Raw genomic sequence first — 18,166 nt, 5'->3', positions numbered from 1 at the left:
TCTTGTAGAGAGACTATATTTCCTTTAGGCTAATTGATTTTTAACCAAATCTGTGGTCACTCATTTCGGTCCCTCAGATTCTATAGCTCAGAACAAAGCACACCCTTGTTTGTACTTACTGATTATCAGGCCAAGGAGAAAGCACTGGAAAGGACTTTGGAGCACACCAATAAATGTGCGTGAAAGAAATTAGAAGTGGTTTTCCTGAACATTTGCAAACTGATGGTCTGTTAGTCTAGCTGAGTGGACCCTCAAACTCCCAGGTGGTGTGAGCTGCCTGCATTCTGCTGTCAGCGTGCTCAAAGACAAACCCTTTGGATTTTCAAAACTATAATTAGAATTTTCAAAGTCTGTAATAGAATTCTCAGGGGTGTCTGAGCCAGGTGAAGTGACCAGTCCATAGCATTGCATGTTATGGACAAGCAGACTCATGGGAAATCTCACTAAGCAAGTAGTGAAACACTATGTTCTTGTGGACAATCGTCACTGGAGGCCAGAGTGCTGATGAGACTGGAAACAACAGATGCAAAGTGTGCTGCAGAGATGAGGCAAGAGTACCCGATGCTTGTCTCAGACACCTGAAGCTCACACATCCTTCACCTTCATGTCCATGGTTTCTGAGAGCAAATGCACCCTGCAGCTCAGGCAGCTTCCCAGCCCTAGCCCCTCCCTTGCTCAGCAGAATCTAAGAATGTTCACTGGGTCCAGGATTACTCCTAAAACACATGACATTCTCCTCTTTATCCTTCTCTAAGTTTGAATGGCGCAGGGCTTTCCTGTGTGGATTTGAGTGGCTTAGAGCTAGTCATTCTCCTTAGGAGAAATGTACTCCTCAGTGTTGACCCTGAGCCCTGGTGCCATTCCCTCCTCAACCCCACCCCAGCCAGCATCCAACAGGCTCCTGAGCATCCGACTGCCCGCAGCTATGTTAAACCAATTGCAGCCAGAGACAAATGACAGGCATGGTGGGAAGATCCATCTGTCATTCCCATTCATATCCCAGGAGACTCTCAGAGTGTTTTTGTTCCTTCAGCTGTGCCCTCCACATTCATACTGCTTATGATCACATCATATAGAATGCTGGGCGTCCTGGGCTCTCCCTCCTTCAGCCTTGAGTCTGGCACAGTTTATTTCAGTGCAGAGTTCATGCAGAAGCCTGTGGGGCTGCTTAGTGGGTCACTGGAAGGTGTGGCCTTCTGGGTTTCACCAAAGCATGGTCTGTGCTTGCCTGGAGGGTTTCGTAAGGTCCATCTTGAGCGGCGACTCTGCTTGTATGGGAGATACACTTAATGGGGAGCCTAATAAGGTGAGGCCACTCCATACACTCTACTTCAGTTCATGATCTTCTTTCCTTGTGAGAAATATTTTGTTTGGAAATAGAGCCATCATGGTGGCCTGGGGAAAGACCAGTATCTCCATTGCTTTCTGCCCTCTGGGGTTGTGTGGAGTCCTGTGGAGACACAGTAACTACCCACAGCACAGACATATATGGATGGGCCATTGAGAACCCAGTGTTTATTAGGAAGCTAGTTCAGAGTGACCATGAAAGTTATTGACTCAGAGAGAAGAAAAAAATGACGTAATATTCCTAGTCTATCTAAAACAACATCTTTACCAATGGGTTAGAAACTTGAGTTGAGGGATTTCCCAGGTTATAATGCAAAAAGAGAAAAAGCCAGTTAAGTATATCTGCTTTTCTTTTATATAACAATCTGGAGTGAAAACCCAAGATCACTTCAGTCAGCATATGAGTTAAGAAGCAGGAGACGACAGACATGAAAGCGAGCCAGGAGTTTGGTTAAGAGTTTATCTAGCAGTTAACCTAGGGATTTGGTTTTAAAAAATTCAAATGTGTAAAATATTTAATTGTAAATTAGTAGATTAAAAAATTGTAGAGTATCTAAACCACTAAAGAAGAAGATTTAAAACAGAAGAAATTTTTAAATAATCCTGAAAAAAAGCACTCATAAAAAATACATATATGTACAAAATAAGATAGCAGGAATAAATCCAAACATATTGATAATCAAAACAATTATGACAAGCTGGTAATTATGACCTATAGGTACCTGTAGTCCCAGCTACTTAGGAGGCTAAGGGAGGAGGACCTGCAGAGTAGGGGTTTGGGTGAGCCTGGGCAGTATAGGAAGACCCCATCCCAGTGATGATAATGGTAACTGGGTTAAATTCCCTAGTGAAAGAAACTCTCATCTTGGAATTTTTTAATCCAGACATGTTACTGATGAGAGACATACATTTAAAAATGAGTCAGACATAAGACATCCAACAAAAAGATAATGTAAATGCTAACAAAAGGATATAAATACAGCAATATTAACAGTAAACAAAACAGAATTGAAGCCAAAAAATTAAATAGGGTAAAAAAGTGTTTCAGAATGACTAAAGATATACATAATCCACTGAGAATTTGTAACATAAATGAAACTTTTATGTAACCACCAACATAGTTATAAAACATACAAAGTAATATTGAATAGAAATACAAGGAAAAATGGACACATTTCCCTCAAAAATCATCACACATGTAGGTAAAATAGTAGGTATTTGAATAGTGCAGATAGAAAAGTAATCTCTTAGATGTGTATAAAGAAACCAAGGTAGAACGAGTCAGAATGTCTGAGTGCCTCCCTGCTTACCAGCTATGATAACCTTGAGGAAGTTACCAAAACTCTCCAAGCTTATTTTCCTCATCCGTAAAATGGGCTAACAGTGCCTGGCTCACATTGTGAAGATTGAAGCAGCTAATGTTTATGGAGCAGTTAGCAGAGTTCCTAGCACATAAATAAGGAATTGATGTCCTTTTCAAACATGTAGACATTCACAATTTACCCATATTACACCACAAAAACAAATCTCAATAGAACTTTAAGCATCAAAGTAACACAAGCCACCTGCTCTGACACAATACAATAATCTCATAAAAAGTGAGCCAAACAACAACAAATATCGACTTGAAAATATTTAAACACCAATTTAACTTTTTAGATGATGAAAAATCAAAGTTGAAGGGATGAGCAAATAAGAAATGGAAGACAATAAAAACTTGTTCATATCAAAATCAGTGGGGTGTAGACAAAACCTACATGAGGAAAGTATTGATGCTTACATAGAGAAAACAGGAAAGACTGAAAGTAAAAGAACTAAATTGACAATATAAAAGGTGAAAAGGGGAGAATAAAGTAAACTCTGAGAAAGTAAAATTGAAGGTGCGATTAAAGACAAAGCAAAGGTCATGAAATATAAAAAAGAAAATGATTTCCACATCAGTAAAGCTAAAAAGTTGGGTTTTCTAATCCAATAAAATAGATAAATCTACAGGAAATTTTATTTAAAAAACGAATGAGAGATGATGCCAAAAAGTAACACTAGAAATGATAAAATAACCATACTCATGTGAAGATGTTTAAGTAAGATATGAATGAGGTTTTTAAAAATCTATATAAATCAATTTCCTCCAGGAAAAAAAAAATATGAGTAAACAAAGTCCTATGCTTTGAAATAGTGCTGGACCCAGTAGCTGTGTAGCCGGGATCGTCAGGCTTTCAGGAATGAATGAGTGGTGTTGTTGAAGCTGCTCCAGAGAGCAGAGAGGCTGCACAGCTCGCTCTAGGATGGGAGCATACCCCTGGCTCGGGAGCCAGGAAGGGAAGTGGGCACATTCACACAGAGCAAGGAAACAAGGCCAAGATCACCTCAAAACAGATAGGAAAATAAGTAAATGTTTGCATACTGATTCCTGTTAGAGAATGACATGTTCTGGGTAAAGTAGGATGCAGTCCAGGAGTGCTAGCTCAGGTCTCCACGCAGAAACTGACTGATACAATTCATTCTATTAATAGTAAAAGGATTAAAAGAAAAATAATCATAAGATCTCAATGAGGGCTTCTAAAGAGCAAAACCTTAATTCAGTGTCCATTTATGATTTTTTAAAATTTCCATTTAGGAAGGTGTAAAAGGAAATGTCCTCAAGTTGACAAAGATCCTCCACCAGAAACCTATAGTAAACTTCAATTTAAAAAATAAAACAGCCTAAGGGAGGAGGAAGGCACAGTGCTTGTTACTCTCTCTTCAGTTTAGTAGGCTCTAAAGTGGTGAAGTAGAGTAACTTCATCATACTATGCTAGGATTCTGAGAAGGTGCTGTTAAATTCAGGCTAGAAAGTAATGATAAATTTGTATTAAGTTAATGACATACCACAGTGATACATGCATTTCTGTGTTTATAGGAGCACAATTCATAATAGCTAAATCTTGGAAGCAGCCTATGTGTCCATCACCAGATGAATGGATAAAGAAAATGTGGTATTTACACACAAGGGAGTACTACTCTGCCATAAAGAAGAGAAACTTGAGTCATTTGTAGGAAAATGAATGTACCTTGAGACTGTAATATTAAGTGAAGTAATTAAGCCACCCAAGCTTAAATATTGCACGGTTTCTCTTATTTTAAAAAACTATAAATAACAAGAAAAACAAAAGATAGATAATAGGAAGTAGGGAGACAGAGCTTTCTCAGATGGGAAGGAAACTAAGAGATGGAAGAAAGTGGGAGGGAGGGGAGGGAAAGGGAATGAAAAAAGGAATTAAGGGCCAGGGATTTAGCTCTGTGGTTTCATTGCCTGCCTCGCAAGTGCAAGAAACTGAGTTCCATGCCTGGTACCAAAAAAACATGTACCAGCTTCACCAAGGAATGTAAACAACAGCATAGAGTTCTTGTAACAAGTACTTTACCAGGACAAATTCATGTGATCTTTGCAATAATTTGGTGAGGAAATTGAGGCATGGAAGAGTTAGAAGAATGGCCAAGGTAACAGTTGGCTAAGCTGGTGTTAACTCTTAATCACTGGCTGTACAGCTGCCTGCCAGGCCTTCTGCCATCATTTTGTCTGAACATATAGCTGCCCAGCAGCTCTGGCATCACCTAGAAGCCAGAAACGTGGAAATGCACAATTTGAAGCTTCACCCAGACCTGCTGGATCAGGATCTGCATTTTAAAAAGATCCCTGGGTGGTTCATCTGCACATTGATATTTGAGAAGTGCTGCTCTAAAACATGATGCTTAAATCTCTCTGCACTTCCATTCCCATGTCTGCATGACAGGGATGACAGTTCTTGCCACATGAAACTATTGTAGGGATTTTTTTTATCCACACATCCATTCATTCACTAACTACTTTACATCCAGCACATGTCAGGCACTAGATTACTACACAGAACAAAACAGACCAAAAAAATAGTAATTTCCAGCCCTTGTGTAGCTTACCTTTCTGGTGGAGAAAGTTACACAGTGAATAAGTGAAACATATATTACAAAATGGTAAATGTTATGGGGAAGGTTGTCATTTTAAATAGGATGGTCAGGAAAGGTCTTACGAAGTTTCATTCAAGGTAGGGAGAGTTAAAAGTGATCTTGCAAAGGGAAAGAAAAAATTATGAGAAAAGAAAAAAAATGGAAATGAAGTCTATGTAAATAGGGAAGGGCGCACAGGGAATGGGGAAAAAATAAGAACCAAGATACATCCTGTACAGGTACAAGCACCCAATGATAAATGTAAACGTATTGTATACCTAAAATGTACCAATAAAAGAATTTAAGGGAAAAAAAAGGTGATCTTGCAGGAGTTTGTAATGAGCTCTTCTTGTGTCAAATTTTTGTTCTCTGAGAAGACTCTCCTTCTTGATTTTAGCTCTGTTTGATTCTTGTCTCTGGAAATGACAGCCCCAGGATACTCCACGTCCTGTGGTATCCAGGCTGGAAGTCCAGAAGTCTCTCTGTGCACTCATTCGCATTTACTCCAGGGCAGTTTTCTGCCACATAAAGAGTCACCTATTTCTGACAACAGCAGTTGACAGTGACACTGATTTTTAAAGCCAGAGCATTTCACATGAGAAAAGTCCTATGTTTTATGATTTAGCCATGCTTGAAGGATAATTGCCTTAAGCAGTGTCCTGTGCAGCAGCCTTTGCTGAAAGTTGAAATTCAACTTGTATATGAGTCAGACCTGGTTATTTAAACCCAGGAAATAACCTAAAATAAAATTGATCAACTTATATTTCTTTCTCAGTCTCTATTACTATCCATTGTTGTGAACACCTGCATACCCCCCCCCATACCCTTGGGATTTTTTTCTATAGAAATTCACGGAATTACCCTTGAAACTAGCTCTCTGGGTAAGACTTTCCTTCTAACAATAATTCAAGGTTAGAAGCCCCTCTCCAGCAAATGGAGATGGATTTACAGCCCTAGAATGGCTTTAGTAGATCATATGATCTAACCGTCCACTTTTGGGCAGAATACAATCAAGATATCCCCAATACAGCAGAGCTAGATTTCCAGGAAGTTTTCCCCATTAAGCCAATTTTGCATCCCTCAAATCCCATTGTTATGACTACCCTTGGTTCTTCATGCTCTGATTTCCCCCCCTGATCTTTTCTTAGCTAAAATGGAAAACAGTTGCCTAGCTCCCTCTGCAAAGAAGTTGAGCTATTACTTAATCATTCTTCCCCCTTCTCTTCTAAAAGAAATTAAAATTCCCTTAATTCTCTTTTTTCATCCTAAGACATCCTTTTTAGTTTTCTCCACATTCTCCAAATAATTAAAAATTCAAAACAGTACCCAACACTACCTCCTCTCCTAATCACAGCTTACTATTCATACGATGAGGACCTAGTTTACCACTGAGAACTTTAGTTGTAGTAATTTATTTGTGCTGACAGTCCTGATCATTTCTCTATGTAATGCTCCAGGACATCCATGCGAGCCTCTGTAAAAAGACTAATAAGGAGATTTGTAAGGAACCATATGGTAAAACCCTGCTTTTACAAGCCATTTTCTGTACTCTTCTCTTCCCCCCAACCTCACCCGACCTTGTCTTCAGCTACTCTGGACCATGAAGGCTGCTGAACAGATCCACCATGTACTTCCCTGACTACTGACCTTGCTAATGGCTTCTCTCTTCCCTCTGGCTGTGGAAAGACTACTTACCCTTCAAGACCCAATTCACACATGTTCTCTTCCTTTGTGCTTTCCCAGATGGTCCTGCCTCTGCTGAAGACACTCCTCCCAGTCTTTGCAACAAACAGGGCTGAGCCCAGGGTTCACTTTTTCAATGAGTCTTCCTTGGCTCCCTTCCCAAAGTTGCAGACCCTACCACACTCGGTTCCATTTTTCTGTGTGTTACTTTCTTTGTAGTACTCATCACTGCCCAAAATTACTATTTTTGATTGTCTGTCTACTTCCAGGAGGTTAAAATTACCATGAGAGTAAAGGGCTCTTGTTTCCTGTGCATCCCCAGCATTTGGTACCTTGACTGTAGTATTTGTTCAGATAAATGAAAGAATTGGCTGCTCACACTCTGTTAGGGTCACCATCTGACATATCTCTTTCTGTCTTAGGATAACGGTGTGTACTTATGTACCCTGCACTGCATCTAACACCTCCTGTGTCTTAAGAACCTGAGAAATTTGCATTGAATTGAAATCCCCAAGTAGTCTCAGTTTGAAAAATTCCATCAAGCCACAGCAAAAATTGCCTTAATTTCAATGTGAAAATGAAAGAAAGTAAAACTTTGAAATGAGGTTTAATCATTTGTCATAAATGAAAGCTTCTAAGAGCAGACATACACTCCACAAACTTAGGTCAGAGATATTCCCTCCACCACCATCTGTATACAGACCCACTGATCTCTGCATGGCCCCCCACTTTTTCTTCTTTTTCTTGCACATGTATGAACATGAGCTGAATAGTCATGTTCCTGAAATGGATCAGGATTGGGTTTGTTGTCTTTTTTTTTTTTCAACAGAAGCCAAACCCTTAAAAGAGGGGAGGTGACTGATTGAATGCTGGAGCAAGAGTTACATTCCTAAGGTTTCGGTCAGTGTGAGTTTGGCCAAAGGGAGAAAGTATATGTTTCTGTACTCAGCACACCCCTCTGGAAGCTGGGGACAAGCGCCAGCCTGGGCTCTCCATGCGCAGTGTGGGTCAGTGACTGCCCTTTAACCCCTGTGGACAGAGAATAAATCAAGCCAGCACCATCGTTTCCCTGCTGACCCGGGTGCCTGGCCTTATCCAGGAGCCAGAGTGTCTTGTGCTCACAGCTGCTGCACCATCTGGAAGCAGTAAGGCTTTGCGGCCAGCGTGTGGGCCATTTGGAATGCCGATGCTTAGGTGCCTGGTGTTTTCTGCTCTCTGACATAAATAGGCCTTAAAAGGTGGTGATTATACAGTTGACTTTCCTTCATTCCTTAAAAGCAACATGACACAGAGCCCTGCCAGTGCAGGGGTGATGGGTTGTTACTGAAGTTGATAACAGGAAATTTCACTGAGGATCAGAGCTCATCGGCCATTGCTGAGAAACACATGGTTCTAATTTAACCTGCTGAGGTCTAATTGTGTAAGCTTTGGAAACATAAAAACAGGCAAATGACTTTCTGACGTGAACACCAAGTTTCTTATGACCAAAGAAGCTGCCTCAACATCATTAGACATGAGAAGTAGTTTTCTCCCCAGGTGCTGGGCAGCCAACTTCACCTACTTCTCTTTAATTATCTAAACTTATAGCATGAAGCACATTTCCATGAAGTCCCTGAAACCTTAGACATAATAAATGACATCTAGGTTTCACTTTTCACTGTTCTGGTGAATACACTTTTCGGAAAATAGTGTTAGAGTTAGGCAGACAGTGATGCATGAATACAGCATCCAGAAAATTACTGTTATTGATCTTTTGATAAAGGATAATAAGCAATTTGTCTAATAAATGCAGAGACAACCCAATGAATCCTTTAATGTAAGATGAATATGAACTTTGTTCTTTACCATAAGAGAGGTCTAAAAACTAGAACCAGAACTTAAATTACTGATACAATTCCAAGTCTGTGTTGTGTCCCATACGGGAGTTACTGTCTCATTTATTATCCAAATCAACACACCATTCTGCTTCCAAAATGTATCTTTTCCGTGGAAGGAAAGCATTTTTGGCATGCATGTCAAGTGCTCAGATAACATATTTATGTCTCGCTTTCTCTCAAAAGAGAATCTGACCACATCTGGAAATTCTTTGGTATCACTGCTTCTCTGAAACTACTTCCCATCTGTATCACTTTAACTCCAGTAAAGGCCATCCTGGTGCTTGAGAAAAGAGCTCATCTGAGGCCTTTCTCTGATTACATGCAAATGAATTCTGTTTTACAGGGAGCCTAGGGTGGCCTGCACTCTTGACTTTCTAGCATGCTGGCCTGTGGCTTCCAGACGAAAAGGGATCAGGGGCAAAGAGTGAGGACATTGCTTTAGTCAAAGCCCAAAGCTGATGTAAACAAAATGTATCTACTTTTATCATAAGAGGTTAAATTATTTGGGAAATGGCTAACATACAGAGGTCAACATCGTATAGTGGGTTGTGCTCACCCTATGTTCTGAAACACTGAGACGTTGCCCCTTTATTTTCTATTTCAGTTTTCATCTTGGTAATACCCTGACTTCTCAGACCTGATGCAGCTTTTCACAGTAGTGGTGGCCTTTAGGACAGGGAAGGGCTTTGTGCAAGCAAGTATTTTATTTAGAAGATGATTTTCAATTAGAAGACATTCAAAGATAAAGTCATGGTCTTTCAGTTCAAAAACAGAGCTCTTTGAGCTCTTCACTGAGGTGGCTTTTGATATGAGTACCCAGGCTATGGGAAGTATTACGATAGCTCAGGTTGTGATCATCAGGAGGTTTTTCCCTCTTTGGATTTTTCTCTCTATGTATAAACACAGTGGAACCTTCAGCTACACATAGAAATGAATATCAGAAAAATCAGAACTTGCCAAATATTAACAAAGGGGTCTCTTTTTACAAAGCAAAAAAATGAATTGCTGTTCGGGAGGATATGCCAAAGGCTGCCTTTGAGAACTACCCCTTAACTTGAAATAGTGTCTCTCTCTCTCTCTCTCTCTCACACACACACACACACACACACAAAAGTTACGTTCTCAACTTTTAAATATATTGGTGGGATAAATGTAGGTATATTCACAATAAGAAACTATCTAAGATTGTTATTGCTGTCTCTGGCCTTATATTAAACAGCATCATTGCAATGGAAAACTCAGAGTAATAAGTAAAGCCTGAGATTTTCTCCCCATACGTTATTCTGGATTTGCATTATGACAAAGGCTTGAAGTGAATGGTAAACATGAAAATATTTGCCTTAGAATTTATTATTAAAATAATGCCTTCTTTTGCTGTTCTTTGGTTAATACCAAGAAGCACTTAACAGCCAATTAAAGCAATGTGATTTAACATGAACTATAACATGAAAGACTATATAAGGCAACTGTGAATACTTTGCATTTTACTGAATAGAAAGTATGTGGTCATTGCATTAATCTTTCTAGTTTAAATATCTTAGGTCAGCCTAATTAAGCAATTGGTATCATTTCTCAGTCATTTTATAAGTACTATCCTCACTTCAAATCTTGAAGTCCTAAAATTAATATCACCACAGTTATTGTGGAAAATGTGAAGCCTCCTGTGGCAGAATAGAACATCCTGCCTTCCTTTACCTTGATTCCCAGAGTAGGCAGTGAGTAATTGAATTACCAGGATATGCATTCAAAACATTCTCTGGGGTTCCAGCCTCAAAGGGCATATGAATTCCAAGAAGCAGGCAGTAAGTCAGTGGGCCAGCCATGTTTACCCAGTTGTCATCAGCTGTGATTATGTAACATGATATGGAAAAGTAGCTCAGGGATGTAACAGAACAGAAAGTCAATGGTTAACAGAGAAATGTGAGCTAACATGAAACACATGTTATTCAACAGTGAACCTATGCCCCCTTTAATCCAAGTCAATTCGGCAAACACAGCCTTTAGATCAGACTTTACTCAAGAACCATGTTGGTGATGACTCCAGGCATGGCTCATTTGAATTTGTTGCTCTGCTAATTCAATCTTCCCTTTCCCTTTTATTGGCTATGCACTGTGTTCAAGAGACATCAAGCCAGGACATTTTGGTGACCCTTCCCCTTTCTGAAACCCCAAGCAGTTGAAGTATAGTCAGAAGATGGGGCTGATGTTGATAGAAAGGGGACACCTATAGCCTCTTGAAGTTTATAATACCACACACCTGAGGTGAAGGTAGCTCCTTAGTTTTGATACATGTTAATTTGCCTGGCTCAAAATACACATTCTCCTACATTGATCCAAATCCTTCCCTGGCTTGTACAATTTTCTAGATGACCACCCCTACCCACCCCACTTCTCAGATTTGCTTACAAAACCCTCGTCTTAGTCCATTTTCTGTTGCTGTAACCGAGTATCACAGACTGGTGTTTAGTCATAAAGAGCAGAGGTTTATTTGGCTCATGGTTCTGGAGGCTGGACATCCAAGAGCGTAGTGCCATCATTTGGTGAGAGTTTCTTGCTGCACAGTAACATGGCAAAGGACATCACATGGGGTGACAGCAACCAATCCAGCAGAGACTGCACTTTTATAACAAAGCTGTCCCCTGATGACCCATGAGCCCTTCAGTCTGTGTATGGATTAATCCATCAGTGAAGAGAGAGTAGAGCCTCAGGACCTAATCATCTCCCAAGGGTCCCCCCCCTCAACTTACCGTTAACATTGGAATTTAGGAATTAAGCTTCTGACATATGAATTTGGGGGACACATTCAGAGCATAGCATTCTCTGTCCCGGCCTCCCTCTCCTGCCTTGTTTCTGGCCACTGCAACCCAGCATCCATGCAGTGCTTACCCCATGTTGAACTCCTGGGCTCTCCAGACTCAAATCTACAGTGCACATGCTGTTTCCCTTTGCCTGGATTCTCTTCCCACTCCTCTTTCCTCTCTCGGGGTTCTTTTTATCCTTGGAGTTGCATCCAAAGTGCTATCTCCTCTGAGCCAGGCCTGCAGATCATGATGGGGCTGACTTCCTGGTGGAGAGAAAACTTGTAGAAAAGGTTTATGCTTATAATAAATAGGAGCCGTGCTGTGAGGGCTGGGACAGTGATGTGGCAGTCAGGGAGTTTGGGCTGCAGTGTGTGGGACATTGGCTGTGCTGCCTGGGTCCAAGGAAGATGCAGGAGATAAGGAGCATCCTAGCAGGGACTTTGGAGCTGTGTTTCTCACACATCCTGAGCTCATAGATATGCAGCAAGTTGCTTGATCTCTCTGGACCTCAGTCTTCTCATCTGTAAAATGAAGGTGAAAATTAAGGAGACTAAGTGTCACAGTTTGCCTGACACACTCTGATAAGTGTCTCGGTCTTGCTGTTCTGTCTGGTTGACTTCCCAAGTTCACTGTCAAAAATGTCCAGTTTAGTAGTAGAATATTATTCAGCCATAAACGGAAGGAAATACTGTCGTCACTTATGGCAATATGGACGAGCCTGGAGGACATTATGGTAAGTGAAATAAATCAGGCACAGAAAGACAAATACTACATATTCTTACTCAATGTGGAAGCTAACAAGATTGATCTCACAGAAATGGAGAGTAGAATCACCAGAGCCTGGGATGGGTGGGGCAGAGGGACTAGAGATAGGAGGGTTAACAGCACAGAAGTGCAATTGGATGGGAGGAGGAAGAACTTCTCATGTTCTATTGCACAGTAGGATAACTGTGATTACCAACAATTAATTGCATATTTCAAAATACCTGGTAGGGAAGGTTTTGAATGTTTCAAACACAAATGATAGATGTCTTAGGTGAAGGATAAGCTAACTACCCTGATCTCATCATTACACATTGTATACATATATTGAAAAGTTATAACTGTACTCCACAAACATGTACAATTATATGTTGTTAGAAGTTTTTTTTTAAACTCCCAGGTTAGACAATAAATCATATGGTCACCATACTGATGAGAGTGCTGTGTGCACATGAGCATCTTAAGGCCTCATTGAATGGCCTGGCTGTCAGAATGGTGTTTCAGGCTAGCTGATGGCCTCCCCTTTTTCATCTGAACCCAGATAGAGAGGAGCCCATAAACAACTAGAATTGGTTCCCGGGGTGAAGTGCTTGTGACTTGAGACTTAGAAAAATGGCCAGAGAACTTCTCTGGGACAGGGCTGTGTTAGGGCTTCTCTGCTCTGTAAACTGGGTGAAGAGCTCTCTGTCTCTGTCTCTCTGTGTGTGTGTGTGTGTGTGTGTGTGTGTGTGTGTGTCTCTCTCTCTCCAGATACCTCTTACAGTTTCTTAATGGAGGCCCCTCTCCTGAGCCTGCCACACTGACATGCGCTCCAAACCCTTTGTCTAACCACTGTGGCCTATAGAGTCTTCTGTAAAAGCTCTAGGCTTCCCTTTTCCGTGATGGTAACATTAAACAAAGGGTCACCAGTTTTTGTCAGCATTGTGCCTGTGCTGTGAACCCCAATTCATGCTTCAAAATCACTATTTCCTGATTGGAAACCACCTAGAGTAAACAGGAACAACCTCTCCCGGGCCTGAGACCTTGGCAGCTTCTGATCATGAAGTCTTTCCTGACCAAGGCCCTCCCATTCTCTGCCACCAAGTGGTATCCATAGTCTCCTTGGGCTCCCACAGCCGGAGCTCCTGACAGTTTCCTAAATCACCACCATCTCTTGGTTTTAACTTGCACAATGTTTTCTTTGCAGAGTAGGGGAACAACAGATACCAACCAAAAAAAAACCCTGGATGGCTGCTTTGGCAGAATTTAGCTTTGACTGTGTTCTGCATCCTTTTGTCCTTGTTTGTGTGATTAGTAAAGTCCTGCTGTTTGAATTCCAATAGCCATGGACCTTTTCCAGTCCCCTAAGAGGTCCTGGAAGATAAGCAGCTGTGTCATGGGAAGTATTTAGACTCAGTCTGGGAAACACATAAGAAGTAAGTGGGAAGAATGAGCAGGCAGCAATGGCCACAGTGTTCTTGGTCAGACAAATAAGGCTTTTGGACACTACCTGGATGGTGTTTGGCTTGTTACCAGTGCACACAAAAAGCATTACTTCCCCGCAAGGTTGTGGGGCATAAGTGGGCATTAATTCCTTATCTGTGCAATATGAGATTAGGTGACCCCATGCTCCGAAGAAAATCCACAGATAGTCCTTGAAGTCTGGAATTAGCATCTGAGAATCACCATCTAGGCCAGTGTCTTAATTTTATGGATGAGGAATCTTAGGTCCTAGAGACCCAAGTTGGCACAGCTCTTATGCAGCAGAGTAAGGCTGCAGCCAGGGATTGTTGCGTGTTCATCAAGAACGCCTATACCACAAAATTCCTTCACTGAATTCCAGATGCCGCCAGCAGCCAACCACGTGACAGTGGACAAGTCACTGAACTTGGGGCCACTGCTTCCTTATTTGTCAGCTGAACCCACGGATCGCATGATCTTGCAGCTGCCTTCCAGAAACAACATTCCAGGGTGCTCTGCTCTTTTTCCAGCCTGCAAGACAGCACAGAACAGCCTAGCCTCCCAGGCCACAGGCACTTTGGCCTCCCAAGGTCTGGATAGGAGTCTTTCTTTTTTTTTGGTCACAGTGGTAAAGATGGTTTAAGATGAAGGACTCTGGGGTTTCCAGACTTTGAGGCTGGTGGTTCCATCCCTTTGGCCTGGGTGTGAACAGGGAAGGATAGTTTCTCTCTGCCTGTTACTTCTCTCCAACTCCTGCTGCAACGTCCACACCTGAGAGCCAGCACAGGGACATGGTAACATGCAGATCTCTGCAGTTTGACAGAGTGTGTCCCAGCCTGGCTCTGCAGTCTGCTAGCTGGGGACCTCTGCTTGTCATTGCCTCTCCTTGCCTCCCAGTTTCTCCATTTGTAGAATGAGGGTAGGAATGGCACCTGCTTCCTGGGCCTACAGTGAGGACTGTGTTCATATGTGGAAAGCACTCAGAAAGGGCATAGGATTGCAGGTGTTTTCATGATGATCTTGTATCTACCCGGCACACAGAAGAGTAACTCCTTTTGATGAGCCTGGCCAGGGACTGAGTTGCTGGATTCCAGCTGGTCTGACCCAGATCCATGCAGCACCCAGCAACCTTCAGGCTCCCTTTGAAATGGGACCGGCCTGAACCTCCCAGAAAAACATTTTCCCCAATTAAATGATGCCTATGTAACCACAATCAGGCTAAGATTTTCATTTACCACAGGCTGCATCTCAACTTCTCTCCTCCAGATTCCACTGGGGGTCGGTAAGTGTCATGTGGTATCGTCACTCTGTCACCACTTCCCATTCACAGGCCACCCAAGGGACTCTCCTTGGAAGAGGAAGACTAACTTCCGAGCCCTCTCTGTACCTGTGGGTTTGACACTGTGGTTTAGTTGTTTCTTACCCTCCTTTCCCGGCCACTGCCAGCCCATTGCCCTTCTCTGCTGCCGTCTGTGGCTTGATAACAGCACCAGCTCCTGATACTCAAAGGACATAAATGAAGCTGGCTAGGTTGGGGCTTTTCTTCCTCTCTCTGCCTAGAAACCCACAGCACAGAGCAAGGAGGAACTCTGCCCCCATCTCTGATTTTAACTAGGGATGGATGCTTCCTGCAAGGCTTAGAGTTGATTCTGACCAAATGTATTAGGCAGCCAGGCCTGGTGACCTTCACAGGCATGTTGGGGGCTGCAGAAGACCATCTTCTGGGGTCTGTCAGCACCTGTGCATCCAGAGGACAGACAAGGAAAGTGGAGTCCCACATGCTTCAGAGAGAAAGATGACGGGAGTTAAGAGCATGGCTCAGCTGGATTCTCAAGTGCCCTATGACATAAATGCTTTCCGACTACCATGTTCTGTATTTGCCCAAATACAGGTCAACTCCCAAATAACAACCCCTACTTCCCTCATGAAGTAAATTTAACCTTTTCTCTTCTTTTTGTTTTTCCTCCCTCCCTCCCTCCCTGCTCCTCTCCCCTCCCCCCCTCCCTGCTCCTCTCCCCTCCCCCCCTCCCTGCTCCTCTCCCCTCCCCTCCCCTCCCCTCCCTCCCTCTCTCCCTCCCTTCCTTCCTTCTTTTCTTCCCTTCTTTGCCAGCTTAATAGTTGAGAACTGTGGCTGCCTTTGAGGTGAGGGGTGAGAATAGGCCAGGGGGAGTTTTCTGGAGTGATGGGCATATCCTGTACTTTGATTAGAGTGATGGTTACTGGGTGATCTCATTTGTCAGAATTCATCAGACTGCACCCTTGAGATCTGTGCACCATAGGGAATGTAAATTTTATTTCAATTTTAAAATGTTAGGGAAGTGAATTGGAAAATATGCATAATATTTAAATTAATTATGTAATTGCATACTTGAAATCATATAATAACAATGCATGTATTTATAATTCTTTTTCCATTCACATTTCACAAGTAATTTCATTCAAACATGCATCTTCTGAGATCAGTGTATATCATTACTAAGCCACTTTTTTTAGTCAACACTTTTCCAGAATATGTCATTTTCAATTTCTTGCATTTATTTGAAATGCAGAACCTTTTGAATCCATGTTTGATGCTGAAATTTTATTGCAATCCACAAATATCCATTTGAGCAACATTTTAAGCAGTTGTTTTTCCCATTTGTCTTCTAAGTGAATATTCATGATCCTTACCGCATAAGTAACATATGTATTGCTTTCTAAAATGAGCTTCAAAATATTTATCATAATGTTGCATAATTATACTCAAAGAACAATCACCAAATCTGCCTTAAACTTCATTGCCTCTTTTCCACTAGTCCCTCTAGTAAACTCTAAAATTTTCCAAAACTAATGTTGGTTGAGACCATTTCAGGGTGGTCTATCTTCCCCAAGTGTTGCAATTCAGAGAAAGTAATTCAGAGTATCCCAATTATGAGAATGTTTAAAGGACAAGTCCCAAACTATGAGATACTTTTAAAGGCAACATTCCCTTTTCTAATAATTAATTTGAGAAAATAAAACTTCACCTTATTTATTTTCAGCCATCTATAGTAAATCCTAGAATTTGTTCAGACCAGAGTTGAAATAGATTAATTTAGCAATTTTCAATGATCTTGTTTTATAGTTCATTATTAAAAGAGGAACATTCTCAAGTTAGAAGTATCTTTATGTAAAAACATTATTTACACCTTGCTCTCTACCACAAATGAGAAATGGTAACATTCTTGAATAAATTCAAAAGCACTATATTTTATTCCAGGGCATTGAAGCTAGGAAAGCTTAAGTATATGACTGGTTAGTAATGGGACTGTGAACGCAATCCCAAATTATGAATTCCTAATTGTCAGTTGTTGGATCTGACCTTACATCTTGTCCAGTCTTCAGCTACAATACTTGTGATAGGATGATATACAAAGATTTGTTTTGTTCAAAACTTCCTCAGTATAGATGTCAAAACGAGTGTTGTTTTTAAAGATACCAACCTTGTTGATGGAAATCAAATCAGGAACCTCACCAAGAATTTTCTGGGTGTACTATTTCTTGTCTGGCTCAGTGCAGTGGCTGTCCTATTTTTTTGTTTTGTTTTTCTTTCTTTATTGATAGTAGAATCCTAGTTTTAAATAGCACCATCCATGGTGGATACTCTAGTTAGAACAGGGAAGGATCAGAAATGAGGACCACAGCAGTGCTGATAGCCTTTTTCTCTCTCATAACCTTCCTGCAGGGTTGTCAGCACCCAATCGGCTCCATTGAACACTCTGAAAAACTGCTGGCAGTGTACCATGAATAAGGTCCACTTATAAACCTTTGCGTTTCAGAAGTCCTGAGTTCCGGAAGGCTCTTGAGCTTGTATTTGTTGGCAAGTGTCTTAACCTGAGTCTCCTTTTCCTCATCCAAACATCATCAGTGCCTGCCTGAGAGAATTGCTCTGATGTCTGTAAATATGCCTGGAAAACGTGAAGTGCAAGTTTTGTTTTGTTCCTTAAGTCTTAAAATTTTCTAATCACATCTCAGTTGCATGTTGTGTGGCATCTCATCTGTTATTTAGGGACTTCACATGAACATTTTGCATCATTTGTCCATTTTGATGCAAAAACTTCTACTTTAAAACTTCTCAGCCAGAGCCAGGGATGGTAGGATTCCTGTAGTACTCAGGAGCCTGAGACAGGAGGATTGCTTGAGCTGGGGAGTTTGAAGCTAGCCTGGAAAACATAGCAGGACCTGTCTTTTAAAAAAGTTTGTCACGCCGCCTGCCTTGCAAGCACAAGGTCCTGAGTTCGATCCCCGGTACCCAAAAAAGAAAAGTTTGTCAGC

The 18,166-nt window shown here is 41.4% G+C and overlaps 1 protein-coding gene across 2 annotated transcripts in view; it reads left to right on the top strand.

The window, feature by feature from the left end:
- The window catches only part of Itga9 (integrin subunit alpha 9), a 388,816-nt gene that overhangs the window by 330,567 nt on the left and 40,083 nt on the right, over nucleotides 1-18,166 (top strand). The window contains exon 24 of one of the 2 annotated variants that reach the window (XM_087181364.1): nucleotides 4,247-4,449. The exons of the other annotated variant lie outside the window; for it this stretch is intronic. Within the exon in view, the coding sequence (XP_087037490.1) occupies nucleotides 4,247-4,261 (15 nt within the window). The 3' untranslated portion in view covers nucleotides 4,262-4,449. Of the gene's footprint in view, nucleotides 1-4,246; nucleotides 4,450-18,166 lie in introns of those variants that run through there. 2 annotated transcript variants of the gene reach the window in all.

Source organism: Heterocephalus glaber, unplaced genomic scaffold, assembly GCF_053883595.1.
Source record: "Heterocephalus glaber isolate CG9 unplaced genomic scaffold, H.glaber_assembly_v1.0 deba00001472, whole genome shotgun sequence".
In the NCBI taxonomy this organism is placed as follows: domain Eukaryota; kingdom Metazoa; phylum Chordata; class Mammalia; order Rodentia; family Bathyergidae; genus Heterocephalus; species Heterocephalus glaber.
Note: the sequence above shows the minus strand (reverse complement) of the source record. Positions and strands in the feature narration are given on the sequence as shown.